The sequence below is a fragment of the Equus caballus genome, chromosome 15, assembly GCF_041296265.1.
Source record: "Equus caballus isolate H_3958 breed thoroughbred chromosome 15, TB-T2T, whole genome shotgun sequence".
In the NCBI taxonomy this organism is placed as follows: domain Eukaryota; kingdom Metazoa; phylum Chordata; class Mammalia; order Perissodactyla; family Equidae; genus Equus; species Equus caballus.
In genome coordinates this window covers 75,776,465-75,802,541 of record NC_091698.1, presented here as the reverse complement: position 1 = coordinate 75,802,541, position 26,077 = coordinate 75,776,465, and the positions used below count along the sequence as shown (strand labels likewise).

Below are 26,077 nucleotides of genomic sequence, written 5' to 3'. Positions count from 1 at the left end.
ATAGTTCCCATTCTCCCATGTGATGTTCTTTGTAGCATTTTACCACAGAATGACTCCCTTACAACTCAAGTAAGAAATGTTTAGGCCTACTTCATAAGAATTTGCCCTAAGAACAAGGTGAAAATTAAACACTCTTGAATGGAAGTCTGGCTGGATGAAACGACGTGCTATCAGAATAAAGCATGCGATGTTCCGTATAATTTGTACTCAAGATGTATATTTTTTTGTTTTAATATGCTTATCAAATTAACTCATGGACTTCCTCCATTCCATGACTCAAGTGTGTTGTGAGGGAACTCGAGAAAAAATGGTAACTTTTAGTAACATAAAAAGGAATAGACCGTGATTCTGGAGACCTGGGTTCTCCTTTCTATTCAACCAGTTTAGTCTTTTGTGTTTGTTGACACTGATGTTGACTCACTGAAATGTGATAATTAATGACTATTTCTTAAGAGCTAAGTATACTGCTGTTTTGATCTTTTTAAGCATATAATTTTAGGCAGAAATAATATATCTTGTCCCTTGTTAGGCCTCACTGCCCAGGGAAGAGATCACTCACAAGAACCTTGCCTACAACGCGAAGGGTCTGTACTTAGACTGCACAGTCTCTTTTCTGGTTGTTGGGTCACAGGTGGCTCACTATTCTGAGTTTGCAAATAAAGTGCATCTTGATAAATTAGGTTAAAAGTGAGAGAATGTTCAAAGGCTGAGAACATCAATTCAGCTCTCAGCAAGTGCAAGTCAAAAGTGCCTTTTTGCAGGAGAAAGCCACCACCAGCTCTGCACCTGCTCCCTGGAGAAGGAACCATGTATTAGAAGGACGGCCACAGGAGAACTGACACAACAAAACTGTTCATGAGCCAGATGTGGCTTTGTTTCTTTTCTAATAAGGGCATGTTTGTTTGTGTAATCTCAACTATACCTAACCTAATGGGAGAGACTGTGTGGGAAAGGGCTTGGAGAAAGCATAATGGCTGGATATCTGCAAGGATATCAAACCCAATACTGGCAGAGTTGTTCTCCATATGTCACAGAGGGAGCAGAGAAAATACACACAGACATTCCTCATCATTTCACCTAATAGTTTATTCTTTTCCTGGAGGTCAGGCTGCAGATGAAGAGTAAAATGAGAGAATGAATACAGTCAATAATAAGATGGGGAAAAGTGTTGAAAGAGCCTGGCTAAAAATTATGAGATTCATCAGACTCTTCCTCATTGACCAGAAGAGGCTTGGAAGTCTATTTGGAACTGTGACCTGTGAGTGGGGTGTTGGTCAGACAGAGAAAGAACACTGGGAAATCGTGGGATAGAAATACAGCTGGGAAGTTAAGGCAAGCACCCAACGCTCTCAGGAAACTTGTTTCCTCTTCTGCTTGGTTAGTTGTTTCATCTGCAGTTCAAAGGTTATTTCAGATGATCAGATGATAGAATTGCGACAACTCCAAACCCGGTAAGAAAACACTGAAGTGTTTGGGAGAGGAAGTCATTTCAGGGATACATTTCAAGGAGAAATTAAAGTTATTGTGTGCCAGTGTTTGTCTTTGGGGGGATGGGGGTAGGGGTGGTTGACAATGGGACAGGAATCAGTGTGTACATTTCCTGTTCCTGTTTCCTTAACCTATATCCTCAGGGCATCTCTGGTTCCTTGGTGGGAAAATGCTCTTTGCTGCCCTCTTTTTGGCCTCAATCCTGTCTATATGGGACCTGCAGCACGGAAACACCTGTCCCACAGGGGCAGGATTAGGGTCATAAGAGTTTGCTGTGGCATGTGTTAAAGGGAGGAGATTCACAGACATGAGTTGAGAGGTTGGCATTAGTGTTGACTTAAAAAAAATTATCTCACATGTTCATTTTTCCTAAAATTCAGGGGCCATGTTTCTGTAATCTCAAACCTTTGGGAAATAATCAAAATTACAGAGTGGCTGGAAATCACCTCTTACCTTATTTGAAAGGCCCATGTACACTTCAGAGAAGCAATTTTTCTCATCCTGGACTTAAAAAAAATGATCATTCTCTTAATGTTTTTGTTTACTACTATATAAACAAGCAAGTTCGTTTTAACATTTACTCTTTATTGTGTTGTATGAAGTACCTATGTAATGCAAGTATGTACTGTACTAAAATACCCACATTTCCAAGTAACATTATGTGGTCTCTGCAGAAGCATCATGGGTAATCTGTGCCTTTACACTTTACAATCCATTGTTGGCTGCTGTGAAAAGTATGGTAACAGATGAAGAAAAACATAATATAGCTACATATGAATACACTTTTCCAAACATACATATACACAGCTTACAATGCAACCCCAATGGAAACAAGTCAAATGGCAACATTGGATGTAACATCTATAAAATGTAGACTCTGCAATAAAAAGCCAAAGGCACATTAAAAATATATTTTAACTTTAAAAATAACTTAGTTACAGTAATACTTTGCTTGTGTCTTACCAACATGTAGCTGACAGTCAAAATTTTGCCATATAGATATACAGTAATATAGAGTAATATAAGAGCTACAAGAAAATCCCCAAAACCCATAAAGTTGTTCAAATGTGAAAACAGAGAGAAGTTTTAACACTGAAGAATTTGCTATGGTGAGCCCAAACAATATAATATAGAAAAGAGTCTAGAAAAAGGCTTAAGTGTTAAATAAATTTGACTTTTTCTTGCTCAGAAAATGCAGAGTAAAGTTGCCGAATGTGACTCTTGAGGCCCTTCGCAGCTAGTGCCAATCCTGGCCCAGCCAGATTTCCTACGTGTCTGGAAACAAAATGTGAGCTGGACATCAGCAATGCCCGCCGAAAATGGCTTCTGACTGACTCACTTCCTCTTTTTGCCAGGACAGGTTTTTTTTTCAAACTGTTTTTGCAAACACGGCATAACAGGTAAAAAAATATTTTGTAGGAACGTTATTTTAGAAAACCCATCACACAACTGCAAATGAAGCCAGGGAAGCTCTTCTCTTCAACCGTGGTTTTTTTTTTTTTTTTTGATACTTTTGACCCCAGAGGAAAATACCTGGCGGCGTCCTGTTACTTATTTTTATCCATGACGTTCAGCACCTCATCCAAAAATGAGGGCCCAAGATCGAGCTGCAGGGAGAGGAGGGAACCTGTAAGATCCGAGAGTGACTCCTCTGATTTAGTCTTTTCCTTGATGAGCTCACATGGGGCAGGATGGTCAAACATGTCCTCGGCCGGCCAGTCGGAATACTGTTCGGAGAGGCTGGAGGAGTGGCTGTCCCTGCCCTGGCTGGACTGCGAGGCGGACCCGCTGGAGCCCCAGGAGACGTCTCCCTGGTGGGCGGTCCCATTCTCCAACAGACTGCTTTTCTCCGGAGCCTTTTCCTCCATGACAGGCTCACAGCTAAGCCTGGGCAGCTTTGCAGGCCCAAAGGACTCCTGTTTGGAATTAAATGTCACTGGTGACAATAAGGGCAACATGAGTGCTTGGGACCCTCCAATGGTCGGGAGGGAGATGGCGTTTTTGAGCACAGGAGAAGGCGTTTCTGTGAACATGGAGTCGGAGGTGCTGTTGGCCCGTAAGAACTCGCTGTGCCCAGGGAACTGGCCCATGCGTGCTTTCTCCTGGTTCCCAGGTAAAAGCTCATAGTTCCCTTGAAGAAAGGAAATATCCCCAAAGACATCGTGCTGGCCCTCTTTGCCAATGTGGATGGTGTGGCGAAAATCTCCAAGGGGAGGACTGATCATATCAGGAGACAAGATGTCCCTCAGTTTAAATTTCTTTCCTTTCTTGTTATTGGCAGCTTTCAGGTAAATGGGGGTCTTGGCTGGCATTTTGGAATTTGAGAATGTCTATTTTGCAAAAGGGAAAAAGGGCCACTTTCTTCACAGGTGTTCTATGTTTCTGAAAATCGTTTCTGATAGGAATTGTCACATCATTTTTCTCAAGTAGCTTCAGAAGTGGCTCTGAAATGAGAGGGGGTCTAAGAAACCCTCCTGGGGTTACAGCCAAGTGCAGCTTTCTGAAAAGCCAGTTACATCATCCAATCCCTTCCGCAACACGGAGAAACCTGGAAAAGAAACCAAAGCAGGTTATAATTAGCTGGCCCTTCTGGGTTTACTTGGGCCTGTCTTTTTCACAAGAGCCTGTAAACAATGGCAGGACCAGTTCCCAACCAAAGCTGAGCTTTATTTTGCTGCTTCCTTCCATCAAGTAGGATAAAAACTTTAATCTTAACAAGGGTCCACTAATCTCAGTCTTACTTCAGGGGAAAAAAGAAAAAGAGGAGGGAACGAGAGATAGATTCAAAAACCCCAAACATATGACATCAGCACTTTTTAAACATGGCCATGAACACAATTTTCTGGATACGTCTAAAGTTTTAATCCTTTCCCTCTATTATAAGAATTGCTGTCACCACACGACCAGACTGAGTCCAGCTCCTTAGATATGACTGGATTTGTTTTCAAATATATTTTCTCTTTTGGTGTTCACACTAGCAGGACTAATAATACTTCGTCGTTAAGTTCTGTATATAAATAAAATTAATGCAATAAAATGAATAGTCCTATAAAGACAGGGGCTGGAAATATAATTTACTAGTGACAGTGACTATTACACGCTAGTGTCCAACAAAATCTTAGTGAAATGCATTCTTACAAATGAGAAAACCGATTCAGGAGTCAAAAAAACACCCTTTCTCAATGACATACACTGGATAACGAAAGAGCTGGAGCAGGAATCAAGGTGTGGCAGAGAGAGAGGGGCTGTCAAGGATTTCAGGATTTGGAGGCATTCTGAATGGAAGGAAAAGAACAAAACTGCTTCTTTTCAAAGAAAAAAGTGTGATCGTATGTAATAGGTTGGGTCTTCATTTGGGAATACTTCTGAAACATTTACTGATAAGCTTGTGTCCCCTCCCTGTGGTAGGCAGAATTCCAAGGTAATCCCCATAATCTGCCTCCTGGTGTTAATGTCTTAGTGGGCAGAACCTGTGGCTTGTTTGTAACCAACCAAGCATGGCAAAGGTGATGGGATGCCACACCTTGATTAGGTTACATTACAAAAGATTCCATCTTAGCAGACTGGAGACGCCCTTTACTGTTTTTGTTTTTGTTTTTTCTCCCCAAAGCCCCCCAGTACATAGTTGTGTATTCTAGGTGTGAGCGCTCCATTGTGCTATGTGGGATGCCACCTCAACACGGCCTGATGAGCAGTGCCATGTCCTCGCCCAGGATCCGAATCGGTGAAACCCTGGGCCGCCAAAGCAGAGCGCACGAGCATAACCACTTTTGAAAAAGTAACCTGCCATGCTGAGAGAGGGCCTATGGAGATGAATTCTACCAACAACCTGAGGGACCCTTGCTGATCTTTCCCCAGTCGAGCTTCTGATGAGACTACCGTGCCAACAGCTGGTTCCCAGCCTGATGAGACCATGGAGCTAAGCCACGCTTGGACTCCTGACCTGCAGAAACTGTGAGACAATACATGGGTATTGTTGTAAGCCACTAAGTTTGTGGTAATTTGTTACCAACCTAGAAAACTAACACACCCTCCCTGCACACGCCATAAGACACGATTAGAACTGATGAGCTACAAGAAGGTTTTGGGGCCCTCAGGCTCTCACGTTACAGATGAGAAACTCTCCATCTCTTGAAAATCATCCTCCGACTCTTCAGTCACCTCAGCTGACATGGAAAAGCTAAACCTTTCCCACTCTGGGAGTTCCTGACATGGCTCTGCAGTGACCTCTCCCTGGTCACAGAGCAAATAAATAAATAAAAACGCTGAGGGTCGGGTTAGATGGTGCCTTGAAGAGAGCCACATTTGCTTCGTAGCAGCTGGAGGTCTGCATCTGCCCCATATTTCTTTCCTCTCAGCAAGAGTTTTAAATTATTTCCCCGTGGCAGGTGGCAAGAACTGTGCTCCAGCACCCACTGGCAAGGTAACAAGTGGCTCTGTTGGGGCAGCAGCTTGCGCCCAGGCCTAAGAAGGCACCAGGCCTGAGAAGGCAGAGAATGATAGCTGGAGAGACTCACCCCTTCCCCAGCCTCGAGCGTGGGGAGGAGGCTGAGGCAGCACCATGGGGTTCATGCCCAGCGTGGGCTAACCTCAAAGCTGCCAGAGAGGACCACACACTCACTGTCTCTCACTTTCTCTTTACTCCCAACTAAGGCCCTGGCTCACACACCTCCCTGAAGTGCTCCTGTTGTGGCCACAGGGAGGAGCCCCACAGGTCTGCCTGCCCACTTCAGGCAGGAAGGCATGGAGACGCCATGTTATGGATGCTTGATACTGAGCGAGAAGACAGGAAACCCCAGCACAGGAAGACATGCTAGCGGGTCCAGACATTCTCTCTCAGAGTTTTAGCTCTAATTCGGGTCTCGTAAGAGTAACCAAAGTTTAAACCTTGGATCTTCCTGCTAAAACATCAGAACTTCCTTCCCCTGTGAGTGCACAACAGCCCAGGGACCCTGCCACCCAGGGGCAGCTGGCACTGCCTTCATGCCCCTCTGGGCACAGCACAATGACTGCCTGCAGGAGCAGCTGGGGTGCTGGGCCCGCAGAAGGTGGGGGCAGCCCTGAGGGTCAGCTGCCCACTGGAGTGGTGTCCTCAGCACACATGGCCAGGAGGGCAGCTGCCATGGAAAGATACAGTGCATCCACTGCAACTCAGGGGCATGCGAGGGCTGCCTGTGGCCAGCTGGTGGAGTGGGGGTTATGTAAGGCCAGAAACCGAGGCAGAGCATTTCAAATTATTTAGAAAAATAAAAATACCATCAAGATGCAGCCAGAGAGCACTTGTCTGCCCCTTGGACTGGATCACTCACATTCACCCTGTACTTGAATGCTGAATGGGGGTGCTGGGGAGGAAAAGGGAGGAGGAGAAAAGGGAGGCAGGCTTGCAGCTCTTGGAAGGCTCCAGGCAGGATGCCCGGTCACCGTCCCTGCCTGGCCACAGCCACGGGCACTGCAGGCCCCCAGCCAGAGGCTCACTCAGCCTGGGAGAAGCTGGGTTTATGTCAGTGATGTAGACATGAGGGTGGGAGGGCAAGGACAAAAAAGAAAAAAGAAAAGGGTTGGTGAGTGGAAGCTGGAATGCTGCAGGCAGTGAGATTCTGGAGAGTGGGAGAAGAAGAAGATACCTTAAAAGGCATTTTTCTTTCTTTCTACAAATATTTACATACATTTACTGCATGACAGGGATGTAGGCTTCTAGGACATTGGAAAGAATAATTTGTATTGAATTTCTACTATGTGCCAGGACTAAGAGCTCCCAAAGACACTGGAAGTTAAAAAATAAAAAAAAGGATTTGGGGCAAAAATGTCAATTTTACAACTTTAGAAGAGTTGATGTTTGCGATGTGATGCTGGCAAGATATCTGAGAGCTCTGAGCCCGTCCCTCTATCTTATCTGTTATCTTTCCTCCTCCAGCTCGGGGCCAAGCAGGCCTGATTCCAGGAGAGACAATCCAATACCAATGATCTCTTATGCTGACCGCTTCCTCCCTTTCTTTCTGAATATTCTGGGCTCCCTGGCTCATCAATGGACATTCGTGCCCCTTTCCCTTCTTCCCAGGTGACTGCTCTTTCAAGATCTCTGCCATCGTAAATGCAGAAACCTAATGGGCAGTTTCTTCACTGGTAACAAAGTGGCTTGTCCTGGAGAGGGTATGTGTGCGTCTCCTGGGAGCCAGCACTTTATATGACAGTAAATATTTATTGAGAGCATCTCTAGGTGCCAGCCACTGTTCCAACCTTTGACATGTACTAGCTCACTCACAAGAACCCATGAGGCTGCTACTGTTAACATTTCCATTTTACAAATGAAGCGCTGAGGTACAGATGTTGAGTTGCTTCGCCAAGGCCATGTGGCTACTAAGCCAAAGTGCCCAGGCGCAGGCTCCAGAGTTTGAGGTCTTGATACTTAATGAGCACACTCCCTGAGAATCCAGTCAGCTTCCAAATTATGAAGGGGGTGCATTCCAAAGTCTGTTTAAGATACAGATGTGTGATAACGCCCTGGGCTGATAAGGGTGGGAGTTAGGCCTTGTGTACACTGATGGTGGAAGCATGGACAGGTCCAACCTCAACGGCAGGCAGTCTGGCAATATCTATCAGAACTGCAAATCACATGCCTTTGGCCCCAGAATTCCACTCTTACAGAGATTCATCCAACTTACGTACACAAGAAATAATATATGTACAAGGCTGTCAATCCAGCACAGTTTACAACAGCCTGGAGTTGGAAGCAAGCCAATTGTCCACCCAGGGAGGACTGGTTATATACATTAAGGTGCGTCCATATAAATGAATAGTACACAGATCCAAGAAAGGATGAAGCAGCTTTTACTATGCTGATACAGAAAGAGCTTCAAGGATATATATCTTCAAAGGAAAAAAAGATAGGTGTAAAAGTGTATAGATACATTTGTATTGGCTTTATTCTTTTTTTTGTTAAGATTAGCCCTGAGCTAACATCTGCCACCAATCCTCCTCTTTTTGCTGAGGAAGACTGGCCCTGGGCTAACATCTGTGCCCATCTTCCTCTACTTTATATGTGGGATGCCACCACAGCATGGCTTGATAAGCAGTGCATAGGTCCATGCTCAGGATGTGAACTGGTGAACTCTGGGCTGCCAAAGCAGAGTGTGTGAACTTAACTGCTATGCCACCAGGCCAGGCCGGCCCCTGATTTTGGATTTTGGAACCATATGAATGAATCAGCTATTTAAAAAAAAAAAAATGAATGAAAGGGTCGATAAAGGCTCAGAGTGCACTTTCTTACGAACCAATTTTACACATCAGTCCTGAGAAGCCTACTGAAACTATGAGTTACTTATAAAGCAAATATTAGTATGGGAAAATGTGTTCAAAAGCCAAAATCTGGGATGGCAGCATGTGGATATATGAAGACCTCACAAGAGGGCTGAGCTCGGCAAAGGGACAGGTCACTCCTCCCTGTAGTGATCAGGCGTTCAGCAAAGAGGCAGCACCAGTGTGTATTTTTTGGAATGGGAAAGATCTCAAGAGAGGGGTTTTCAGTCAGAAGGAAATGAGAACAGACAAGAGACACAAGGATGCTGGAGAATGGCCGGCAGCAGGGCATCCATGTGGAGGGAAGCACAGGCAGGTGGAGACGCTGGGGTTTGGGGGTACAGCTCCCTCTTTGGGAGGTGGCTAGTGAGGCAGGTAGACAACATTCTATGATGGAATGGTCCTAAATGCCACAAAACGAAGTCCTGTCCTTCCTCACCATTTTCAGAAAAGGAGACTTGGGCTCCAGGAGGCTGCCTCACAGGGCAGTAGACAGAGTGAAGAATGAATCAGAGCGGCAGAGCCTGTGTCAGGGGGACACCCAAGAGGCTTTGATCTCTGCCCAGAAGGAAGCGGATGTTCTTGTGGTCGGAGAAGAGGAAAGGAAGAGCTAAATCGCAAGGGCTTATAGGCCAGACACGATTATTAGACTAGAAGTGGTGAGCGAGCCCTCCTGGGTATTCTGCAGCAAAACAGAGTATTTTTAGCCTTTGCGCATCCATGGCACTCTACTACCATCATGAACTCTCAGGAAATGAACCATTTGAGGGTGCTCCTGCCCACACTTGGGCCTCTCCTGGCTCTCCAGCTCCCTTGCATTGCTATCATTCCTCTATTCCCACTATCTTCCTCAAATCAGAAGAGAGAGAAAGAGAACGTAATCTTCCTATGGGTAGCCTTTTCTCAAAAACCCTTCCCTTGACCCTGAAATCAACCATTCATGATTGATAATCCCTTTCTCTGAGTTCTTGGATCACTGTTTGCTCCTCCTTTCCCCCTTAGATGACATTCGAGATAATAGTCATCTGGGAAATTAGATGCCCCTGAAAACAAGTTTCCAGTTCCTGGGTCTTGAAGAGGATAGATTCTCCAACAAGAGTCAACTCCCCAGTCAGTTGCTCGTCCCCCTCTATCAAGGTTAGAGAGACCGTCCGGCAGGGGTGTGGGCATGGAGTCCAGCTGAGAATGCACAGGCCCCCACTTAGAGGAATTCATGAGAAACCCAAGGGTTCCAAGACACAGAGGACTTGAGAGGAAGCTAAAGCCAAGGTTTTGATAAGAAAGGAAGAGTGTCAGGCAGTCATTCCTGCACTAGGCTAGACAATTCTGGTTTCCTGTGACTGATTTAAGCATAAATGACAGTGTTAATAAGAGAAATCACAGTAATAATCATTCAACGAAGAAAAAACTGAAGCGGCCCTTTGCTTCACTTCCTTACCATGCTTTTGGTAATCAGAATGATGCTGCAAAGACCAAAACAGGTGGTGGGGAAAAACAAAGGGTTATGAAAAAGTGACACACTCAAAAATCAGTTCCTGAATTACGTAGAGATGACAGTCTTGACAACTCACCGGGCTTCGAAAAAGAACAAAGAGGTAGAGACTTTAAAAAATTCCGTTTATTTTAAGAAAGGAATGTTTGGTTTGTCTACTAATTGTTTTTAGATTAATTCTTAGTGGAGAGAGGATAAAAAATGTCTTGCAGTGTTAATGTAAAACACACATGTATAAAAACAGGGGCAGGTTGGGGAGGGGGGGGTGTGCCTGTCCAGAGGGACCTGCGGGCCTTTTCCTTTCTTCTTGTGGGAAGTGAGCCTGTGCTGAATTCCCCTCTTGTGCTTAGCTGTCACACCCTTCAACGACATCCTAGCTTCTGATCACTTTTCAGTTTGCCTCAGTGTTACGTCAGCGCGCCCTTCTTCCCAGCACCCAGACACAGCACCACCATACCATCTGAGCCCGAAGCAAAAACATTAAATTATTCCTCCTAGAGTCTGAACCAATAGTCCCAGGGATGGTGACTTGGCCAAGAAGCCCCAACCACCTTTGGGGTATCTCTCTCTGCTGCCAACAAGCAGAAGACACTTCCACTGTGATAAGCCCCAGGAAACTGTATTTGACCCTGGGCTCCACACTTTAGAAGGCACAGGTGACCTGGACCATGTTCTTACACGTCTGAGGAATCCAAGCAGGAGACAAGGAGCTGGGTCGTGAACACGTGAGAAGCTTCAAAGTGGAGCACTTTGAAGAAAACTCAAATACTGAGGGAAAACGAAGCTTTGGGGAGCCAAAGGATCCATCTAACTAGAATGGAAAAGGGATTAACTTGTTCTTTGAGATCCTAGGGTTACTAAACAGAAGCTACAAGGGAACCAATTTTAGCTTCTTCAAGGGAGAAGCCAGGTACCTTAAAAGATGGAATGGGTTGCCGTGGGGAGAGGGCAGTGAGCAAGGCATGGGAGGGGAGTCTGCCAGGGGGCTGCAGCCTTGACTCTGAGCCTCTGTGATGGTGCATGGCAGGTGGTGTTTAGTCCCTGTTCCCTCCGAGTCTCCTAGAAGGGAATACTATCACTATCACTCCTGATTTGCTTATAGCCCCATGTCACATTTGCCTATAAAAACGCTCAGTCTTTCCCTAGAAGACTTTCCTTTTGAAGATGGCTGTGTTTTTACTAATATGGGAATGACCAGCCAACCTTTAGTAATAGCAATATTTAGTAACACTAAAATATTACTACAATGAGGGCGCTCATGCCAATCCTTTTGCAAATCTCTGTATAGAAGGGCTTCTCTGAATCAGACAAAATTTTAAAATTCAAGGGGCAAAAAATCATAGTAATAGAAATTCAATATTGAACTTAAATAAAAATCTAAGACAGAAGTAAATGTAACCCAAGAACACCCAGTGAACAGCATCCTGAGGGGATGCTTTCCATATTTTCAGTCTGTTTTACTCCACCCATGAGAAGATAAGATGCCTTTTCTATTTTTAGATTCTTATCCTCTCCCCATAGCATCTAAACTGAAGACATAGCTATATGTGGCAAGACTGTAAAAGGCTATTAGCTCAGCACCCAGCTGCCCAGCTGTCATGCAAATGAACTTACAGCCAGACTGAGCAGCCTATATTTTATAGGCCCACTCAGAAAGTCTATGATACATCTCACCTTCAATTATTTATAAATGGACTTCTCACTTATGATTCAGCTACAGCTCCTATTTATTTTTCTTTTACAAGCCTGATTAGAGAGAGTCCCACAAATACCATATGGGAGATTCACTGCTAATTTGTGTATACTCTTCACATTTATAGGATCTAATTGTACGATTTGAAAGATGTCTTAGAAGCAAAATTGGAAGACAGGATATCCACCTCAAAGTACCAAGTCTGCACTTTTGAAGAGAGACCATTACACCCTTTCTCCCTATTAAAATGAGTTATTGGAGAGGACTCAATATGGGCAGTGAACTCTGGCAGTTATAACAAGGTAAGAGAAGGGCAGATTCCCTCAAAATGCCTGGCTCTTTTATCATGACTATTTTTATATGGGATTCAGCCTTAGGGCTGGTCAGAAGGACCAAGGCAGACACTCCAGTTTGTTACATGAGTTACGTTAATAAGGCCATTACTGTGAATTGCTCTCCCATGCTTCTGTAACTGATGGATCTGACTTGGTCTGCAAAGCTGCAAGGACACTATCAATAAAGGAAGAGAACTTGACTGAAGTTTTCAGCAATATTCAGCTAGGATGTTCCTTCTAAACTCTGCTGAAAAGCAAGTAACTTGTGAAGTTGCTCACAAAAAAACTACTAATATTTAAATCAGCAATTATTCTACAGAAATGTCAGCTCCAGTAACAGTAATATCAAATGATCCAAAATAACAGGTTTGACAGATATCCAGAAATTCAGAGTACAGTCACTTGATCCATAGCACCATCAAGAGCTGGGTTCCTCATCCTTTGCCTTTAGAGCTCATCCTCAAATTTAGGCCCCTTGAATACTCTATTTCCCTAATGGGTGAAGGACAGATAAGGGATTTCCATGCTATTCTCCCATCCTGCTAGGGCCCTTGACAATCATCCATCCATGCTCGTTGGATGGGCTGAAACATGGCTGCTCCGCATCACACCAACACTGGGTATATTTGGAACCTGGCAGTGGCTACTGCGATTCTCACCCCACTTCCATGGCAGGCTCTCCCGTATTATTTGTACAAAAATATATGTACACAAATGTTTGCTGAATAAATAAACATCCCCCTTGCTTAGGCTGAGAGCTCTTCTGTAAGCATGAGCTGGGTCTTATTCATTTTTTTGCCTCCCACAACATGTACATACAGTGAACTTCAAGTTAAGACGTGTTTAAATCCATAACCCCTGCTAAACCTTCCATCGTGAGAGATGAGTGGGGTTGCCCCTGAGGGGCAACCCCCAGTCCAAGTCTACAGGGGCTCCTCTACAAAGAGGCAAATTTGAAATGCCTCATTCTCTAAGGAATTTATACATGTGAATAGTAATGGCTAACATATGAGTGCCTGCTGTGGGTCAAGCAGGTAAGCATTGGAACACACATCTTAGGAAACAGTCTTAGATTAAGCCCATGTCTTAGGTCAGTCAGCCAAAATGTGGAGGAGCTAGGATTTCAGTCATGGCCGGACTCCACAGTCTGTGCTCTTAACCGCTGCTGACTGGATAACTGAGGAGTGACACAAAAGTGGATTGAGAATGGAATGGCCATTCCAGACTATCTGTCTTGAAGTCTAAAAGCATCAGGAGGAAATGATACACCATGATCGCAACATCAGCTGGCAGAGGAGATGACTTGACCTTATCAGGAACCAAGAATGAGTAAAATGGTCCCAGACACCAGCCTCTCCAACTCCAACTCACTGGGACTTACCAGTATTTTTGCTCTTGTCAAAAAGAATCTCAAAAGGAATTTGACTTTATGTAAATGAAAAGCCAAAAGATTAAAATTTTGAAGTAATAAAAGCCCCCTGAACCTCAAGGAGAAAAACAAACATCCTGTTCTTAGAAAAGAGCATTAAGTGCCGTTAATTCTTTTCCCAGAGGAAGCACGTGCATGGGGTTGCACACAACCACAAGGCTTTCACCAGGGACAATAGCTCCCTTCCCTCGCTGTTGACACTTCACTTCACTTCCCTCTTAACTTTCCGAAACCAAGAACTCTGTGTTCCTTACATGGAATGTCCTCCCACCTTCTTACCATCAGCTACTATTCATAACATCCTCCAAGACCTGCTTCGGTCACTTCCTTCCTAGAGGAAATCCCTAACCCACCTCACGCAATCCAGGCTCATTACTGCCTTGCTTGGAGGTTTTCTTAGGGCTCCAGTAGAGCTTATATTTCTGTTTTTTCCTGTTCTCTGTTTTTTTGATTTTATGTCTGATATCTCCAGGTGGGTAGTAAGCTCAATAAGAATGAGGTAAGCAAAGGTCCTATAAATAAGAGCTACTGCTAATAAAAATCCCCTTCTCTTTATGCTGGATCACTTACAGAGCCTCCTCTGGGGCTATGAACATGAAAGGCCCTCGAATTTTATAAAATAAGCCCTTTTAGTTTTCCCTCTGCCCATTCCTTAGGTCAAGGGTCTGAGAAGTACAACAGGCGGGCCCAATCCTCCCCCGGCCTGTTTATGTAAATAAAGTTTTATTGGAACACATCTATGTGTTCATTTATGTGTTGTCTGCAGCTAGTAGTTTCTCAGCTGAGGGTGATTTTGCTTCCCAGGTGACATTTGGCAATGTCTGGAGATATTTTTTATTCTAATGACTGTGTGGGGGGGTGGGGGGCGGGGGCGGTGGTGCTAAGGGCATCTAGTGGGTAGAGGTCAGGGATGCTGCTAAACATTCTACAGTGCACAGGACAGCCCCCCACAACAAACAATTATCTGGCCCCAATTCTCAGAGATTTGGAAAGCCTGGTAGAGCTACTTTCATACTACAAGGTCAGAGGTGAGTAGCTGTGACAGACTGTATGTGGCTATCAAGCCTAAAATACTAACTGACACTCTACGGAAAAAGTTTGAACCCCTGCCTTAGATGTTGGTATTTTCAGTGTTGGATGGTTGCTGTCCACCCCCAACCCTCAACAATCCTCCTGCAAATGGCTTCAACTACCACCTCTAATGATAACTTCCAAATTAGTGTCTTCAGCCCACACATACCTAAGTCTAGACCAGCGCTACTCTAAGTGGGTCTGTGGACCAGGGCCAGCCCATGACAAGCTACGCAAAGCAACAGAAAGTAAGCTTCTAGAAACTTCTTGACATAACAATCAAGCACATGATCTGTGGATTTTTCTCGCTGGTCAGAATACTGACAAGTTTGGGAGCTATGGATCATCAGGTTTGCGGGGAGCTGGATGTGGCCCAAGCAGCTGCTCATTGTGCACAGCACTATCAGTATCAGTAAACGACGGATTGGAAATTGAAACAAACAAAACCAGGAAAACACTGATCCTTCACAGAAAGCAGCACTGGACATTTCTCCCCTAGTCTTTTAGACATCTCCACTTTGCTTCCCTCCAGTACTTCCTATTCAACTTGTCCCAGAGCGAATTTGCCGTCTTTCCTCTTCTTGCCTGCCCTGAGATACGCCTCCTGTACCTTCTTCTCTTGGTGAACAGCAGGAAGTCACCCAAATCCAGACCCCAGTTGTCATCCCCAATTCCTCCCCTTGCCTCATTCTCCACATCAAGTCCCATCATTATCTCCCGTCTTGTCCATCCCACTGACTCGGCCTTACTTCTAGCTAAAGATCTCTCTCCTGTAACAAGAACATTTGCCTCCCCGCCTGTCTCCCTGCCTCCAACCTCCTCTCCTTCCACTTTATCTTCCAGTCTTTATCAGAGTGAGCCATCTAGAATGTTCATGTAACCTTGTCACTCTCAGCTTCCAATGGCACCCCCACCCTTGCAGCCTGGAGATAAGATAGGTTATGAGGCTCACTTTAGCAATCTGGGTCCTGCCCACCCCTCAGCTACATCTCCTGCCAGTTCCCCAGAGCCTCTAACCCGGAGCTCCTGTAGGACCTTGTTTACCTCAAACCTACCAACACTCAACTGTAATCGCTACTTGTCTCTCCCTCTAGGCTGCCTTCCTCCCGGGAGAGACAACTATATTTAATCCATAGTTGGTATTGAATAAATGTTTGTTGAATGAATGAACATATGAGAAAGTTCGACTTCCTTTCTCTTCAACCCTGCCTGGCCTGCTGAAAACGCAGGCTGGAGTCTTTCTATGACTCCTACAGAAAAAAATAAACAAAATCAATTAACAAGGAGTTAGCCTCTTCTCTCGGGGCAAACGCTTTCTTTCATTTTTCCCTCTGTAAGATGTTCTAACATTTCCCCATCCATGCAAGGTAAGAATTTAAAAGCCTACCAGTGCAAGCCTCAGTAAGTCTACAGGTTCTTACAGATCTTTGGGATTAAGGCAAAGAATATCTGTTGACACGCTGTTTGAAAGGGAAATGACTTCTATCCATGACTGCAGTGTGCAAATAAGTCTTAGAGAGACAGGCAAGACTCAAGAAAAATTTGACAATACATTCCCTGAATGCAGACTCCCTAGTTATATTTCAGTCACTCTTCAAGAAAGAGGCCCTGGAGAAACACTGAGCTCGCTCTCCTGACCTTTCCTTTCAAAAGGAAATGGGTTAAGGGGGAACCTGGATTATTTGGCCCAAGACGTACAAAGGAACTTCAAGAAACTATAATGGACATTCTATAAAAAAGAGTTGTTTTGAATATCAATGTGCCATTAGGTAGTTAAAAAAAAAAACGCCCTTTAAAATGAATGAATGTGTGGGCAAACAAAAGAGCAGCCAGAGCTCTCACTGCTGGTCTAGCCCTTAGGGTGGAAGAACTGAGCCAAAACTTTGGGCCAGCCCTGTAGGATCCCTGTAGAACTCCAGACACGTGGGTGCCAGTTACTTCCTGTGTAAATGGAGATAATTACTCCAAACCTGCCTATCTCACAGCTAACTTTAAGAGCTGAGTGTGAAAATCTTCATAACAAGAGAGGGCTATGCAAACACAAAGCACTATCTTTATCCCAACTGAAAAACCAGAACATCTACTGAAATACATTCTAATTGCCAAAATAACCACTTCCATTTTCTCCTTAAATGTTGCCTGTAGCAGTCATCAATAAAATGGTTGCAGATGGGACCACAGTCGGTTGTGTCTGCCCTGTGAACAAGCTCCACAATTGGAAGGGATTCCTACCTGCCTCCAGCTTGATCAGAGGATAATTCCTTCCGTCAACGGGACCAGGGCTAACTTCTCCTATATGCATCCTCTATCTCCAGGTCCAATTCTTCCAGCCTTGAGAACAAATGGGTCTTCTTTGAGTTGGGACGATTACAATCAACAATTATTGGTCAGATAAAGAAAAATGTAAGGGCGTACTGTTATTTTCTTTAAGTATTTGGTAAGCTGTCAGGTGAGAGGGAATCTGTATGGTCCCAAGGAAAGAACTAGGCATGCAATTAAGGTTCATGAGGAGGCTGAGCAGGACTGGACATAAGGAAGAAGTCTAAAACTTGACTTAATAGTCCTAGAATGGGAGAGGCCCATTACAGGAAGTTTTCCCTTAAGTGTGAGATTGCTGAGGGATTCCAGAGGGAAGGGAGGGAGTGGGGGAGGGTGAGCATGCCAGCACTGGGACAGGAGCTAGGGTAGACATCTTCTATTCCATGTTCCTATCTTGAAGTAGCAGCCCCTGGTATGTGCATGTAAGCTACAGGTCCATACAAAGAGTTGATACGATCATAGATTTGTCCTTATGATTTATTTGTATTTAATATGACAAAGTATTTTAGGACGGTGGTTCCTCACACTGTGTTCCCTGGCACACTGAGGGCTGAAGGAAGGCTGCTGAGACCCCGGTGAAGGGAAGGGAGACTGAGAAAGTAGAGCCAACATCCCTACCTTCCCCTTCCGCCTCGTCAACCAAAGAAATTCTACTATTATCTGTTAATATATTGGACTTACGTGAAGATTTTCTTTCTTTTCCTTGGCTAAAAAACAAGTCTGGAAGAGGACTGGGCCAAAGACGATATGTGTTCTCTGTCACCCAAACTCTTAGGGTGAAATCATGTCAGAATGGGAGAGTGGGGCTGCGATAAGGGCCTTTCCACCTGTAAAATGTTAGGGTTCTATGATTCTACATGTTCGCAGAAGCATCTAGCTTTTAGGGAATTTTAAGGAAAAAATATAATACTTTTTAACGAAGTTAAGTCCATACTTAGAACCAAACTACGCTTTGCCAGCTTATAAAATTTTCATCACTTTTCTCACCCTTCCTGGTATTAAACTAAGGGCACAGAGCAATGCCAGCGACTGTCTCTGGGAGGCTCAGTTTCCTCATCTGTAAAGTGGGGACACTAACAGTGAGTGTCTTCTTAGGAGGAGACAACACGCAAAGTCCTGTTGGGCAGTGAGCTCACAATCAATGGAAGGGGCGATTATTATTAATTACTCCAAAAAACTAGAGCTACGTCAGGAACAAGGCAGGCTGGAAGCTCACCGTGGGGATTTCTCCCAACTTTCTTTCTTTTAGACCTTGGGATCTGACCACCGAAACTGATTGTTTTGAATGTAGGGTGAAAATCGCCAACTATTCTAGTTCCAAGCCTAATGCTCCATTCCGAGCAAAAACCTGGAATTGGAAAGAAGTCACTGTTTTACTCCACACGCTGCCCCTGAGATAAGTCAGCAGTGGCACTCCACCAGGCTGGCAAGTGAAACACCACCAGCCACCTCAGGTGAGCCCACGGCTTAAGGGCTTTTTCATGAGGAAAACAGAACGAAATCCACCCATAAGCATAAACTTACACTAAACTTATAGAAGGCCAAAAACCAACATTATTTTAGAAGACATTTCACTCTGAAGTCATCTGAGAGCAAGAGAACAGTTTCCAGTTTGGTGCTATGACATGCACAGTGGGACATGTGGCTTTAGCTGACTCACTCAAGCAGGCTTTGGAGACAGCCTTCCGCATGCCTTCATCTGGCCCCTGGCTAGTCACTCACATTCAACAATATTTATTCAACAACAAACATCTACTGAGGGCCTTCTAAGCACCAGGCACAATGTTAGGAATTGAGGCTACTGCAATGATGTGCTCACAGAGCTTATATTCCAGGGTGGAGAGACAAATGATCAATGAAGACACCAATAAATACAACCGTGGCTGGAGAGGTCCAGGCGAGCACTAGGAAACACACCCACCCTTATCCTCTTCAGCACTGGGGCTGCTGGGCCTGTGCTGTAAGCAGATACGTGGTCCCAAACCACCACAATCACACCCAGCACAAGAGAGCTTTGATGAGGTTGCAAGCGCCCCACCAAGACTCTGAGGAAGTTCCGGTGGTGGCTTGATTTTCAGAGGACCTTGAGTGATAGTGACACCAGAACCAAAGGGCTGGAGGCGCCTTTCTTCGAATTTGAATGTTCCGTAGCCTGGGAAGGAATAATTTTACCAAGGCAAGACCTCAATAAGTTAGGTAAGTGAAAACGATTTCTAGCTTGACAACACCAAGACAAGACGTTGCTCCAGGCAGAATCAGATAACACGGTGAGGGCGAGATGGGCCGCTTTTTCATTAAGTCCTACTGTAAAAAAGATGAGTGCCATGATAAACCAGATTCAGTCCCTACCCTCAAGGAGCCAGAAGTCTAATTAAGCAGCCACAAGCGCTAATAAATGATCATTTAAATGCACAGTTACAATAGGAGAAGGTACAAAACATTATGAGAACTGCCTCAGAGACAAGGAAATAGAATAAGAGAACCACAGTAGTTTAGAGCTGAGAGAGAGCTTGGAAAGGTCCATCCACTTCCTCTGCACCCCCATCCTTCCGCTGCCCCCACTTCTTCACCAATGAGGGGATAGAGCCTACCCAGAAGGGCAGCATGTGCCTTGTGACACAGTTGGCCTGTCAAGGACTTAGAGCCTCATCTCCTGCTGTGTTAAAATCAATGTTATAAGTCTGAACTGACCCTTGCAAAAAAAAAAAAAAAGTTTAAAAAAATAAATGAAAAGGAAAGAAATCAAATACATTTCAAAATGGCAAAGCCACATTTTACCAAAAACGCCTTTGCTTGTTTAAAAAATGCGTGTAGCCTAAATGATTATAATGGATTTGAACAGAACAGGTCTTTTTCAACTAAACACATAGTGATCTATCATTGGCACGATGTGTCTACAACTATGACCTTCAAGTTGTCACCAGAACATGACGGATTCCCCAGTGTGTAAGCTGTCTAAACAGAGGCCTAACTTTGAAGTGCTCTGCCTTCCTCGCTGGCTCAGGCTGCTCTGCTGGAAATCGGCACTGGTTTGTTTTTCAACCCAGGATTTTTACATTATTATTAGCAAGATAGCTATGCTAATAGGTACCACTGATTCTGGCTCAATGGATTCTGGATTCCAGAACTAGAGATTATCTAAAATCATCTAGCACCAAATGCTTCATCTCAGAGATTAAAAAAAAAAGAAAAAGACCCTAAGAGGTCACAGTTACACAATTTGGGTCAGAGCTAAGACCAGAACCTATGTTTTCTAATCTTTAGTTCCTCTTTGATTGTCTCCACTTAATTCTGCATTAGCTTTATCGAATAGCAGAATGATGGGGTGTTTGCTGGCATCTTCTGGTCTTCTTGTGGCTCTAAAAGGTCGTTGGGTTCCTTGAGCTCCGTAGGGCAGACTGCAGAGCAGGGCTTCTGCCTCTGGCTCGATGGTTCCCAGAGCGTAGTTCCTGCTAGACTAGTCCCGCCAGCTGTTCTGTGGGCAAAATGATTTGAGAACTCTGGATGTTATCCTCCTGTGGAGATTCACTGTACATGGTGGCATATGAGATGCTCTGAAAAGCCCTGCAGAAAGGAACCTTAATCCAACTGGTTTCCCAAAGAACACTTTTCTGATGCTATCCATGTCTCAGGGTGCTGTGGGCAGCGCAGTGATAGCTAACTGCAGGGGTTTGAGCTCTGCAACACGGTTTAACGAAGAACCAAAGGCGAGAAGGCTAATAATGACTTTCTCAAAGATGCAAATAAAACCCAAATCACTGAAAATCTGGGTTTTTAAAATTTTAAATTTGGGATTTGAGGATTCTATTAATTGATGACTTGGACAAGCAGTAAGGATCATGCAAATACTACCTGGGAACTCATCAGCGTTCAAACTCATCAGTTGGCTTGGCCATTCAGAAACAAACTTTTTAACATCATGGTTCATATTATAAAACAATACGGTTTAATTTTTAAAACTGTTTTTCCACTAGCCGTACTGTCAAATCAGTCCATTATCACGAGACTCTGGTGAAACATGGCAATGAAGAAATATGTCATTTTTTTTTAAGGAAAGAAACATACCTGACTATTGCTGCGAACTATTTGGCTACTTATATAATTTATTCTGGTTTGTGGGCTATCGTTTCGTTTTGTAGCCTTTAAAGGATGGGGGCAGGAGAAGGGAAGATTCCAAATGGAGGTAGACGGCTCTAAGGCCATTACCCTTTGTTTGGAGGCAACCTGGGATATTGCAAGCCATCCTTTCCAGAACCCCCACCTCCATCTGAGCAGTCTCCTATAGCTAATCACACACCCACAGTATCAAAGGCAGCGGATGCCAGGCAGGCCCCCTGTGGGTTATAACTGGGGCACTCCTCCAGGTCTAAAGGCCTCCTTACTCACTCTTTCTCTCACCAGAAGCTTATCTGGAAGCGCTCAGGCCATATGCAGAACTGTAAGGAGGCCCAACTTCCGCCAAGAACAGAGCCTTCCTGCCCAGCTTACTCGTGGCTCCTGCCCCTTGCTTTAGCTCATCTTGGAGCAACGTCATTTCAAAACATGGATTAAATGTCCACTGAGTGCCAGGGACTGAAGGGTCAGGAATTGTGGTTGTGGTCATGGCCTCAAGGAGCTACCATCCAGAACAGTTACTGAACTCTGCTACCCCTGACCCTCTCGAGCTTCAAAGCAAGGATGTGGTCCACACTAACCTCCACTGCATGCCTGGACCCCCAAATGCCTTGTTTCCGGCTGTGGCAGGGCTTTCTTTCTCATTCCAGAGTCCCACATTTTCGCCTAGTAAATCTCTTTGTTTATGGTATAAACTGCTCGTTGATTCTGCAGTTTGACGCAGGATCCACTGCAGGAGAGTGTTGCCATACTGTGGGATTAAACTACATTCAGTAAGAGAATAATTCACATGGTATTCCCTTAGGCTGGCAATTACTGTCGTCTTCCATTGGGCGGAGTACTGCGAGATACAGAGTACTGGGAAAGAATCTCCTGCCAGAGGCCAAAAACCCTAACAAGAGTCAGATTTAACAGTTTCTCTGCCCCTCCTTCCTGATGGTGGGGATATGGTATTTAGTACAAGGTCAAACAGACCTGGATTCAAACCTGATTCTGCTATTTTCTTAGCTGTGTGACTTTGGCCAACTTAGTAAACCTTTCTGAGCCTGTGTTCCCATCTGGAAAATAAGAACCATACTATCTACCTCGAAGAGTAGTTAGGAATAGTAAATGAAAGAACCAGCATTAAGCACCTAGGATGAAAACAAAAGCAACAATGAAAGCATCAACCTTTTATTGTGCCTAGTCCGGACCAGGCACTTTGAGTGCATTATACATTTTTTAACTCATTTAATGCTCAGAGTAATATTAACATCCTCATTTTATAACTGATAAACCAAGGTACACAGACTAAGTAATTTGCCCCAAATCACACGAGTATTAGCACCAGACCCGGCATAGGAGCTCAGGCAGCCCGACTGAGAGGTTTCTTAGCCTCAGGGTTTATTCCTATCTCCTTACCCCACAGAGGTGCTGACTTTCATGTAGAACCCCCCAACATCCATGTATTGGGTTGTTAAATTGCATACGAACGTTTAGGTATGTTCCTTACTGTCTAATTTTTGGCAAGTTATATTAACAGGTCTGTCTTCAGTTTCCACACCTGTAAAATGGGGATATTTACAGTTTCTCCTTCACAGAGTGACTGCTAGAAATAAACGAGTTAACGTAAAGGGCTGAGAAGAGTGCTCAGCATTTAGGCTTCATGTAGGAAGTACCTTTAACAACCCAAGTCGTGAACAGTGTGACAGATGAGAATTCTTGGGCTTCAGTACTTCGTAAAGGAGATTTTGTGGCTGGCTAAATCTAGTAGTTTCAAATGACTATACTTGTTCTCTTGCAAACCTACTGCATTTAAAAATAGATTGAAGTTCTTATTCAATCAAGGAATAAACAGGTCCACAGGAGTCTGGTTAGAAAGCAGGCAGGCCTAAATGAAATCAGCCTGAAAGCAGGAAGTTTAACAATGAAAAAAAAAATTCAGCGCAGTCTTTCTGGAGGTTCTTCAGGTTATGAATTGTATTCCACCCACTGGGTACATGTTACGGCTACTGGGCAAAGAGTTTGTGAGAAATTTATGGCCTGGTCAAAACCTTTGGATACTATAGGTTAAAACAACTTTATCCCCAAGGCTATTGAACACCAAGAATTTTAGAAAAGGGCTGCTTTTGTGAACATGCTGGACATAAAACAGCACATTAAAGGAAAAGCTGGAGAGCAGATATGTCCAACAAGCTCATGTGAGCGCTTCTGCAATAATTTTTACAGCTTTGTATTTACTCATCTTGCGCCACATTTCAATTTACAATGAAAAGCAAAAAAAAGTACAATGCTCATTACTCTAGCTGTCTTTCCGTGTTCCATGGATACACAAAACAGAATCCCACTGCTCCAATTTTGTGGGAAGGGGGACTCATCTTACTTCATGTCTGTAGCTGCTGCCACAGCCACAGCACCATGTTCCAATCATGGAATTCGCAACGTAAATCTCTTGCAGATGATACCACTGGAAAACAGAAACTGTCATGGATCCAGAAATGCCTCCAAATTTCTTCTCTAAAGTTCTTATCTGGGAGCCCAGGGGCTGGGACTGAGTGTTTTATTCAATGAGTGAGGCTATTGGGAAATCTACATTCTTTGGGAGGCTTAATGAACTCTCGACTGTTCCTTGACCATACAGTATTTATCATTTATTTCACAACTGCCCCAACTTATCTCTGAGTGTTTAAATCTATTCTGACAAGGGCTTGTGTCACACACACCTGTGTAGCTTATTCTTAACTGCCAATAAGAGCTCATATCAATTTCAGGTGGTATCAAAGAGAAGACCTCTGGGACCAACCAGAAAAGAAGAGAAACTGCATTTCCCGGTTGATTAGATGAAAGATCTTTATTAAGTTAGAACATTACAGGAGTCTTTTAAATCGCCTTAGGGATACCCCTGGGGCATCGTCAGAGCTTCAAAGCGAGGCTTTTGTCTCCCAGTGATGTTAAGAAGTCCCTAAGATTGGCTTTGCTATTCAAATATGGACATGAGCTGTTCTCCTCATTTTTGTTCTTTTTCAAAGGCAGCACCTCCAAGAAACTCTAGGATATTGTGAGGCCTAAGAGCTCGGGGTGGGAAGGAAATCCTTGTCTCCCTAACACATTCATCAGTTCCTTCCCCCTACCCAGCACCTCCCTCCCCAGAAACCCCTTCACCCTCAGCACACACAGCAGAGGCTCCCCCCAAATACACCAGGGCTGGAAAAGTTCATGTTGCAATATCCTCCTGACATTCCTATTCCCGCCCTCATTTTAATTCACTTTTTTTTTTTTTTTAACAAAATGTAATTACTTGACAGCCTGGGCTGCACTCTGGGGCTTTTACTCCTTTCAACACAGCTGTGCTCCCGGCTTTGATGCTGCTGTCCATGCAGCTTGTCCCAGCCACAGCCCGGCTCTCGGTAACGGTAACATTCAAGTGCATATTTATTTTTAAACTGACCTCTCCTAGACCGTACAGTATAAAGGAGGTCCTGCCAAAAATTATGCTACTTTCTATTTATAAGATGAAACGCATGCCTCCGAAAGTCGGGAGTGGGGGAGATGAAGTATTATTCATAATGAAAAAAAGACTGGCCAGATCCATTCGTCCTCACATGTCTGATACGAGTCTGTGTCAAGACACTTTGTCTCAAGGAGAAAAAAAAAATCTTGACGCTTCAGCTGTTCCGAAGCCACCAACACACACACTAAAAATTCAACTGCCAGATCTGCAGGTTGCAGCCCCAGCCACAAAGGCCCCGGTCGAGTGAGGAGAGGGTACCCAGTGGGTACTGTCACCGCAGATCTGCACAGCGCACCCATGTGCGGCCCTGGTGCCAATCCACAATGGGAGGGGAGCGGTAGCCATGTGCGGCTTGTTCTCAGATGGAAAAATGCAATACGCGCCCAGAATGGCTGTCAATAGCTCGGAGGGTGCTGTGTAGCCGTGTAGCCCCACCCTGAAAAGTGGTGGGTACAAATGGTTGAGCCCTGCGTCCTAGTCGCGTCCCCCGAACCCCTCCCGGCTTGCTTTATGCCCCCTTTGGTCCTTTGGACACCAGCTGGGAAGGCGATGCCCTCGGTATCCCCACTCCTTGTGTGTTTCCAAGCCTAGTACACTGCGCACGCCGGAAGCAGCCACGGCCACCAGTGGGACAGACTCACAGACAGGCAGAGAGAAAGGAGCCGTGGGCAGGCAGCAACTCACCAGCAGCCCGAGGATCCCGGCCGCTCGCAGCCCCCGGGGCCGGGCGCCCCGCACCGACGCCTCCCGAGGGCGCACGCAGTCCCTGCCCGCGACGAGCAGATCCAGCTGGGTCGGCCGGCGCGGCGCCGCCTCACAGCATTATCCACTCCGAGACGGCGTGAAGGCGCCGGAGGCCGCGGGTCCCCAGGCTCGTCCCGCGCTCAGGCCGCGCCGGTTCGGGCGGCGGCGGCGGCGAAGGAAGGTGCTAGCGAGACTGAGCGCTCGGCGGCCGGACGCACGGACTGAACCTGTGAAGGGCGGGGCGGCGCGGGGCGGGGCGGGGCGGCGGCGCGGGGGCCGGGCCGGGCGGGGCGGCGCGCGGGCGGCCGAGGGGACCCTCCGCGCCGCGGTACCTGCGCCCCGAGTAGGGGTGGCCGCACGGGGTGCGACGGCGGCAGGGCCTGCGGGTCCCCGGGGGACAATGGGCGCCCGTTGTTACCTCCCCAGCGCCACCCGCAGGGATGCGGCTTCCCTTGGAGAAGCTGTGTTCAGCTACCTCGGCACAAAGAAAGGTCGCGGGACGCTCGATTCAAAGAGGAACCCCAGGGCGCTGGCGCTTGGGTGCCCGAGGACAAAGGGACTCCATCCGCACCCCGGACACCTGCACTAAACCTTGTTCGCCCACCTT

General features: G+C 45.4%; 1 protein-coding gene across 2 annotated transcripts; it reads right to left on the bottom strand.

Moving 5' to 3' along the window:
• Positions 1-2,052: 2,052 nt before the first annotated feature.
• CDC42EP3 (CDC42 effector protein 3) lies at positions 2,053-25,755 on the bottom strand. Of its 2 annotated transcripts, XM_023619226.2 has the most exons (3): positions 25,411-25,693; positions 17,037-17,135; positions 2,053-4,036 (listed from the first exon to the last, which is right to left on the bottom strand). In XM_023619226.2, the coding sequence occupies exon 3, from the start codon at positions 3,798-3,800 to the stop codon at positions 3,036-3,038; it is 765 nt and encodes a 254-aa protein (XP_023474994.1). In that variant the 5' UTR covers positions 3,801-4,036; positions 17,037-17,135; positions 25,411-25,693; the 3' UTR covers positions 2,053-3,035. The 2 variants fall into 2 exon arrangements, with proteins under 2 accessions (XP_023474994.1, XP_001500840.1); XM_001500790.7 differs by lacking the exon at positions 17,037-17,135 and having other exon boundaries at positions 25,411-25,755.
• Positions 25,756-26,077: the final 322 nt, after the last annotated feature.